Source organism: Dysidea avara, chromosome 8 (genome assembly GCF_963678975.1).
Source record: "Dysidea avara chromosome 8, odDysAvar1.4, whole genome shotgun sequence".
Lineage (NCBI taxonomy): Eukaryota > Metazoa > Porifera > Demospongiae > Dictyoceratida > Dysideidae > Dysidea > Dysidea avara.
In genome coordinates this window covers 23,239,164-23,248,279 of record NC_089279.1, presented here as the reverse complement: position 1 = coordinate 23,248,279, position 9,116 = coordinate 23,239,164, and the positions used below count along the sequence as shown (strand labels likewise).

The 9,116-nt window shown below is 38.3% G+C and overlaps 1 protein-coding gene across 1 annotated transcript; it reads right to left on the bottom strand.

Moving 5' to 3' along the window:
* Positions 1–5,159: 5,159 nt before the first annotated feature.
* LOC136263123 (peptide methionine sulfoxide reductase-like) lies at positions 5,160–6,668 on the bottom strand. Its single transcript, XM_066057611.1, has 3 exons — positions 6,392–6,668; positions 5,644–5,895; positions 5,160–5,585 (listed from the first exon to the last, which is right to left on the bottom strand). The coding sequence occupies exons 2-3, from the start codon at positions 5,823–5,825 to the stop codon at positions 5,345–5,347; spliced, it is 423 nt and encodes a 140-aa protein (XP_065913683.1). The 5' UTR covers positions 5,826–5,895; positions 6,392–6,668; the 3' UTR covers positions 5,160–5,344.
* Positions 6,669–9,116: the final 2,448 nt, after the last annotated feature.

Genomic DNA, 9,116 nt, shown 5'->3' with positions numbered 1-9,116 from the left:
GCCTCTAATCCAGCCTTACTCAGATGAAAGGAACCCATAAGTGCCTTGCATGGATTAAGGGCTTCAGCAGTAACTTATACTACAAAGACTGCAATCTTGTGCACAGCTAATATTAAACTCACTGGCCTTTGGAACCACTTTAATTGTGTATGTAAACCCTGTGCATGCACTAACTAATCAAGAACTCATAATATTTGTATGGGGCCATACAAATATTATGAATTCTTGCTATAATTTGCAAGGATGCTGTCTAATCAGGTCACACTGTACAGGTATATTAATGATGTTATCTGTCTAAATTTGAAAATTTCCTATAACTAACTATACTATGCATGTTGTATATTATTTGTAATAGGCCTAGGCAGAGCTGCCGTGAGTTCAACAGGGGAAGCAGAAATGGGGGGATGTAGCCCCTGTGAAAAAAATTATAGGGGGCTTAGCCCCCCTAAAATTATAGCTGTGATGGAGAGGCTAGCTTAATAGCATCAATAATTCGAGATACTCTGATAGAGCAGTCAAGATACTCTAATAGAGCAGTCACAGTATTCTTATAGAGGAGCAGTGTAGCAAGCTATGTATGTAGTTATAAATAGAGTTGGTGCAGGGCGACTATTGCCAGCAGGTAGTGACCTTAAACTTTTTTTGTTAGTTTGTCCTTCAACTTACAGATAGGCCATGGCATCACCAGGCTAGAAGACTCCCAGCTCCCCTTAAATAATGGTGTCTCCTCTGCCCTTGGCATACACCTAGCTATAGGCCTATTAATAGGTCATGCAGATAGGAAATTGTGAATAGACTAGAGGTTTCATTGCACATACAGCTATTCACTGAACAAGGCACTAGCACTATACATGGATTTTACAGTGTGCCACATTTTGAATGCATACTGCTATCACATCAGTATAGTTGTTATTGTAAACTGGAGCCACAGAAAAACAGTGATTTGAGCTCTGATCTGAGACACTATCAAAATGGCAATTTCATTTAAACTTGAAGCCACAAGTGACAGTACATGACTGATCCTAAGGATATCATGGGGAAAAGTCGAGTTTGGGCGAATCTCGGGAGAATTTGCAATGCTATCGCATTGTTTAGACTAATTACAGAGTATGCCTAAAGGGGTAAGCTTGACTATACATGAAAAGAGTAGAAAAGTGACACAACCAGGATTTGAACCGTCTTAGAATACTATACTGTACCACTGGTACTGGAATTGCTGGCTATACTCTTCTAGTTTTTGTACAATCTAGTTGTGCATCTTCCTAATCTTAAGTGCACTGCTCCTAATCCTAAGAGCACTGCTCCAATCCTAGGAGCATTGTTCTACAAGAGCGTTTTTCCTATAATCCTAGGGGGGCTGTTACTAATCCTAGGGGCGCTGACAACCATGTTTCTTAACCAGGCTTGGGGTCAGTATTTATATTTAGCAGTATTTGGATACTATTTTTGAGTATTTGTATTGTAACAACACAAGTATTTTTAAAAGTATCTGTATTTGAAATACATCCTGGGTATAAGTATTTGTATTTCATACTTTCAGAGTATTTGTACATATTTAATAATACTTTCAAAGTATTTGACCCCAAGCCTGTTCTTACATATACTAATGTTTATATGACAAAGTGATTGGTTAAATAAATATTTAATTATTTGCACCATGACCAGTAAATATCCACTTTTTTTCATGGGTTTAGACCAAAACCCCCTATAATTTAGGTCTAGTTTATAACTTTGTAGCTATTGCTGTGTTGACAACAACCCTAGATTATTGTATTAGCACTATATGCATTTAACTATAAGGTCCATTATAAGTTTCACCTCTCATGCATTAATCCATTTATAAGAAATTATTATAAAATGATTCAAGTGAGCTGCAGATTCTGATATTACATAACAACACTATAACTACAGTATCATACAGGGGCGTAGTTACCCCCGGATTAGGCCTGCGTCCAGGCATGGGGCGAAGTACATGTGAAAGTACTTAAGTAAAATACAAGTACTCTGACATTTGTTGAAGTACATGCAAGTACAAGTACATGACATTGTTTTAAGAGAAGTACTTAAGTAAAGTACAAGTACTTTTGAAGGTATTTAAGTACAAGTACAGATTATGTTTACTGTGTTCACAATTGCATTTATGTAGTTTTGGTTGCACCTAGTAAAACTGTGAAAATCTGCCATCTGTAAGGCGAAATCTTTCAGGAGTAAATACCTTTCCTGCAATGCTAAAGAGTCACTCTCTCAACAGGCACAGAGGAAAATGGTACTCCTAGAATGTTTTTTGCCAACCTTGAAAGCAGAGGATATTTCTTTTAGTAACTGGATTTTGGGCCATTATAACTGCATCAGTTTCAATGTATTCATCCACCTGCTTAGTGAGTGTACTTGACTTTCTGTTCAGGACATAATCTTTCTTCTTAGCTGCTATAGCTGCCTGATGATCAACTAAATCTTTCAGGCCAAAAACAGTACAACTATTTCAAAGAAAAATGAATCAAAAGATAGGAAATCTTTTAAATCCTGTTTTTAGAGCAAATGTAGCAAAGTGACTTCATCCAAAAGCTGACCATGTCAATCCAGTAATGTATTATCTTTGAGCCAATATAGCTACAACTTATTTCACTTGCATATGGACTTCATTGTACTTCAAAGTACTTTAAGTACCTTAAGTACATTACTTAGTACTTAAGTAAAGTATAAGTACAAGTACTCAAGAATGTGTACTTAAGTGTCCTTAAGTACAAGTACCAAAGTACTTCGCCCCATGCCTGCGTCTATTATGCCAGCATAATTTGAGAATAATAGGTCACCAATTTCGTGAGAATGATTCCGGAATAATAGGATGGTTACAGGCATAATTTTAGAATTATCGGATGTCCACGGGAATAATTGGGGGCGTGTTTATTTTTGATTAGCTAGAAGAAAGAGTTAAGCTACTAAGAGTGATATATAGCTGACATTATTATACGAGTGCTGGCTGAAAAGGGCCAGGGCTGAAAGCCTCTAAAAGATCGATGTACTCTAATAAAACACTCAAATACTCTAATAAAACGTTCAAATACTCTAATACTCGTTTCATGTTAATAATCTGCTGCCAGTATCAGGGATTCAACTGCACGATTATCTGCAATTCTGAAACTTGTACAAGTCTATCTTCTTCAAGTCTTTGATCATTATTTACCAAAATTAGCATGTAGCTATATCCATAGTTTTAATACACCAATAATTTAAAATAATACTACAGTCTGCAGATAGCTATTCTAAGTCTGTTGTAGCTACTTATGGCTAGAAATATTAATGATGTGTAAGATGGAGCACTTCTTTTATGTCCATTAATCAATTCTGGCAAAACCAGCATCTTGTAAACTAAGTGACTAGCTACAGAAACTAAATAAGAATTAGTTTGGAATAATAGGCTAGACACAAGAATAAAAAAAAAGAATAATGGGTGGAGGAATAATAGGTAAAATTTTGAGCATAATAGGCTCAGGCCTACCCCAGACTCCATACACTGCATTTTCAGGCATCCTCTGTTTATCCTGACCAGCCATTGCATGGGTAGCCTATAGGGTAGTGAATCAATTGTGCCGAACCAAAAATCAGGCAACTCCAAATAAATTCTCCTGTTTCCCATCCACTGCCCGCATCTGTCAATTCCATCATTCCGTATTCTTCAATATTCTCCAGTTATTGTACAGGCTTGGTAAAAGCTATTTTGTAACAGTGTCAGCTTACTGTGTCAGCAGTACTATCAAGTTGACACAAATTCACATTTGTGTTATTTTTGCAATATAAAATGGAAGGTACAAGCTTAAGCATGCAGCTTTTTATATGGTTGTGCTAAGCAAATGGCTTGAAAAGCTAGCTGCCAATTAATCTCAGCTTATAATGGAAATGGACCGCCCGCCCGCATACAAATCTGCCTAAGTCCCGTGTCCAGCACAGGAAACAGAAAAGGCCGCCCGCCTTAGGCCGCACCGTGGTTGGCGGGACAACGAGGAGGTGTAGTCATGTGGCAAAAAATATTTGTACGGGTTTCATGACGACATTTAGCTAATTGCTGTACACACACATAATAATATTATGCATATAAATATAGCTACTGTAGTAGATATCCGGAATGGTAGATGCGTGTAGCTTGATGCATGTATTAATGTATCAGTATCTATTAACTTACTGTGAGTCACGAGAAGGTGTTATCTTCCCGCCAGTAAACCCTACGCGCGTGCGAATGACTCCCGGAGCGCAGCCGAACTGTGCCTCGGGTAGCCAGAATCAATTCATTCCAAACGTGGCAATATGGTAGTCTTTCTCCATTTCAGAGCCAATTAACACAACAGCTTAGGCTGGACCAGACCATGCAGGTATACGCCAGCAACTAACAAGGATACCAATCAGTGACGTCACTCTACATGATAGACTTTATGACATCATAGACTTTATGTGCCAGATGAGACTCCATTGATGCTTTGGATGGTGATTTGAGTAACTGATACTGTAACTCGAGAGTTATATGTGTTAGCTGTATCAAATTACATTTGCTTGCGTATGCATGCATGATGATCCTTAAATGACACTTTACAATTATAGCTAAGCTTTGTGGGGGTTATGCATGGTGCATGCAGTTTATGCATTCTGATCTGGATATATAACGTCAGCAATTTGCACGCATTGCGTGGTCCATGTGGGCTATAGGGAACCCTAGCTAGGCTAACCCTCATGCCTATTGAAAACACAATCATATAATATGTAGCTATACTGCATGCAATACACTACACATGCATATAATATATAATATATATTCTCACCGGCACTGACATGTTAAGTTACATGTACACTGTATGTACAAGTTTAGGCTATACGTCATTATAATGTATATGTTTAGGCTACAATGTATATAGTACATGACTTGAATACTGGCCTGAACTTTCCACTGTTCAAAGAAACAAGGAACAACTACAAGAACCAAGTTGAATCAATTAAGACAAAATTGGTATACTCAACATAGTTAAATGACTTGCCGATCATGTGGTAAGCATTGATTTGCATTTATGTATGTGCAAAAGTGTGTCTATTGCAACATTTTTTGGTTTGTCAGACACCAAGTGGTCTGGCACACTTCATTTTTTACAGTGTAGTGTATATAATTATAGCTATACTTGTTATTTTTACATCAAACTTCATGAGGAAACAATATTAAACAAACTGCAATGAAAGTTCTACATACATCTTAACCATATATCAGATCACTGTATTATTATAGTGTTCCACCAAGGAGATTCAGTAGTAACTGATGGCTCTCGCTGGTTTCATAGTATACAACGTTCTGATAGCTACTGGGCTAACATGCAGAAGGTTCCAGTGGTAGGATAGCCCTACATACTACCCTGCGTAGCTCAAACTGAAGTTGCTTATCCAGCCCAAATGAATCTATTTCCTTCTCTAGATCAGACAGTTTCCCATATATCCCACAATATCCATTAAGTCTTGTGGCCACTGGTGATGTAACTAGTTCTTCATTGGTAAACTTGAGGTAGGTAAACACCTCAGGAGTTTTCCTGAGCAAGTACTTTTGATGATGGCTAGAAAAATAACCATATTATACAGAGCAGTTACAATCTATTTAACCACTTATCTTACTGTTCAGCATTGTAAAAGGTGCTAGCTGGAATGGTCTTAGTTGCAATCTGCTGGGTTAGTGTTTTCTGATATTCTTCTTTAGTCTCTTCAGCCATACGTTTCTGTTCCTCATTGTGGTAGAAAATGGCTGACATGTACTGAGGATCTCGGATCACAGTCGCATCGTGATTTTCCCAAAACATTTTCAACAACTCACGATATGATGTCTTAGCTGGATCAAATTGTATCTCAATTGTCTCAGTGTGGTCTCCCCTATAATAAGTTTACATGAAACAATAATGGCAAGTGATGTTATAAGCTGCACATGCATTCAGTGTTGCTACAGGTATACATGCATGTATACAATGTGCATACATGCCTTATAGAAAGCTCGATTCATGGAATCCTGAATTGAAGCCTTCTACAGGTTTACAGTTTCATCCTTGCGTGGTCAAACAGCTGAGAGTGCATATTTTGTGATACCACTTATTATAAGGTGAAATCACTACATTCCACACAAACCTATATATAAACAGTCACAGTAAGATTTGCATGCCATTCTTTACCAAAAGCCATATGTGGAAGTTACACCAACTCCCCAACCATGCATGACTAAACCTATACCCGCGCCCGCTAGCATGGCTGGCAAACCCATGCATGCCACAAGTTGGATGTGGCATCTCGACATAGAGCCAAATTGCTAAAAACTTTAATATGTACAACTGATTATGTAATAATAGCTATAACTAGCTAGTTTATCGGAACTTACAACTCGTAGTAAGTGGGCTCAACCTTCGTCCCGCCGGTGAACCCCACACGAGTGCGAATTACTCCCGGGGCACAGCCGAACTGTGCCTCGGGAAACCAAAATCAGTTCATAGCAAACGTGGCCACTTGATAATCCTTTTCCATCGTGGACTCGGTGTCTCTGCTACAAGCACTGGACTTGACGAGGGTAAACTAGCTCTGACGGCCAAAATCTAAGAGAACGCACTTGCCAAAACCGGATTGCAATTCACGGGGTAGCTTTTTAAATCAATTTACATTGCATCATTGCTATATATAGCTAAGGTAAAGCTATATATAGCCTAGTATACATGTAGACACAGTTTTTCCACGAATTTTATACTTTGGGGCAAACATGATGTATTTGTACGCATGCGCATAAATTAGCTGTGTACAGTGTTTGCATATTGTGGCTTTCCAACACAAATGCATCTCCTTGTTGCAATACCTAAGCTAAAGAATGTAGCTGAGCGCACTATACCTGAATGCTGCTGATTGGTTTGTATATATATATAGAACCAAGTAACGGATAAAGGGGATGGGTCAAGGAGGCTTCCAAAAATTTTTAGCATACCAAGATCGAAATGCTCTAATACTAGAGCGGTCAATCTAATAAAGCAGTCACGTATTAGAGCAGTGTGTAGCGAGCTATGTAGGGATTTTAATGCATAGTTGGTGAGGTGGGCAGCTATTGTTAACAGGCTGTGATCTTCTTTTTTTTTGTCTCACCTTACCAAACCAGACAATGTAGTGCCATTTCATTTTGATCCCCCCTTTCAAAAGTTTGGATCCGCCCCTGATTGAACCCTGAAGAATAAATCGAAAGCAATTGTTCGTAAGGCCAAGATAAACAAATTGTAGGAAAGTAGCTGCAGGGACGGATCCAGGGGGTAGGCTTCATGGGAGCTGAAGCCCCCCCTTTCACTTTTAGGCTTTACTTGATCAATATGCTGAGTATTATAATGAAATTTTGTCTTTGCATAATTATATGATCACTAATAATACAAATACTCCTAAATCCACCTTATAAACATTTTTCCAAGGTATTACCAGTGGATTTATGCTAAAGTTTATGCAACAAAGACCCAGGATCAGCATGGAAGTTGTACAAGATCAAGATATTCTAATAGAGCAGTCATCTAACTACACATTCAGTGGGAGCATAATATATTATGCTTCCATTGAATGTTCTATTAGAGTAGTAACAGAGCCAACTAATAAGTTGGCTCTGTTATGGAATTTTTTCCAAATCTACCTATGCCTATGCATACAATGAAGTGCTTTGGTCTGTTTAAAAGGCTTGATTCATCAACTTGTGCAGTTGTTATGGATGGCAATACTTAATTCAGGTACACAATTTCCATCGAAAATGCTCTCAGATTCAATCTCGTATCATTCAAATTTCAAAATTTTCCAGTTTCAACATTATTATTCTAACATGCACCTATTGTTGTGCAATTGTAAGAGGGTCAGGTGCATCATGTGCTTGGTTGTCTGAACCTAGCTACACAAACCTTTCCATTAACAAATGCTGCAGAGAGCCATACCTATAATCTAAAGGCAGTATATAAAATATCTACAGTCAGAAATATGCATTTTATGTGCAAATGTCTCCAAATTGCAGTATTTTAGCATCTATTTTTCAAAATTTTCCTTGGGGGAGGTATGCCCCTAGACCCCCCTAGTTCCAGCATGCTTTGCATGTGAAACACACCTCATCCAAGAGATTAGTACCTTCTGTTAGCCCCCCCCCCCTTTTATAAATCCTAGATCCACCCCTGAGTGGACAGCTGTGAATGACACTATTGGTTGGGATAAAAATGCTAGGAGGCTGGAATTTAGTGATGTTGATCTGGATGCAATCAATGACTATCAATTATATAATACTGTTGCTGTAACTGATGATCATGATGATTCTGAATCCTTTGTTTTCCCTTAGGTAAACAGGACAGTGAATTATGTTTACTGAGGTGGATGTCTCTACTGTTGTTGCTCATCTCCACTTGATATAAAGAAAGTCCCCAGTCTTGCCAAAATTTTGGAGAAGATAGTTGCAACCCAATTTTCTAATTACCTTGAGTTACTCCATCCTCATCAAAGAGCATACAGACATGGGAAGTCAACTGAAGATATACTTACTAGACTGGCTGTTGATTATAGTGTAGGTTAAGTCACATGTAGTGCATGGGGTACATTTTCTTGATCTACACAAAGCGTTTGATTATTCATACCCTCAAATTGTTATTAAAGCTTTACAGTGACCAGCACTGAAGGTCTGACAGGAGCATGTACTGCAGCCTTTGGATTACCTAACGTAGCAAACTGGAACTGGAAACCTAAGAACAGCACTTGACCTAGCTAACAATAAGGTGTAACAGAAAAGGGCCAAAGAAAGAGAAATAAATCCCTCCTACCCCAGGATTCGAACCTTAATAACAATACCCTCAAATTCTTTTAGAAAGGATTCATAACTTAATTAGGTGCTATAGTCATGGTGTTTTAAGGTGGTTTCAGAATTATTTACACAGCTGTTTAAACATAGGGTTTTAAAAGGGTGAAACGTATTCCGGTTAGCAAGCGATGAAAGGTGGTATACCCCAGGGCAGTGCTCTGGGGCCTCTTATTTTTGATATATATGAGTGACCTTCCATCTCACATCACTAATGACCTGCAACTTCAGTATGCAGATGTTTGTAGTAGTTTTACAG

Coding starts and splice junctions, on each gene's coding strand:
- LOC136263123 (XM_066057611.1), bottom strand. CDS start 5,825: ATGTTTTGGGAAAATCACGATGCGACTGTGATCCGAGATCCTCAGTAC. Junction 5,586..5,643: donor ACCTTTTACAATGCTGAACA/GTAAGATAAGTG, acceptor TTATTTTTCTAG/CCATCATCAAAAGTACTTGC.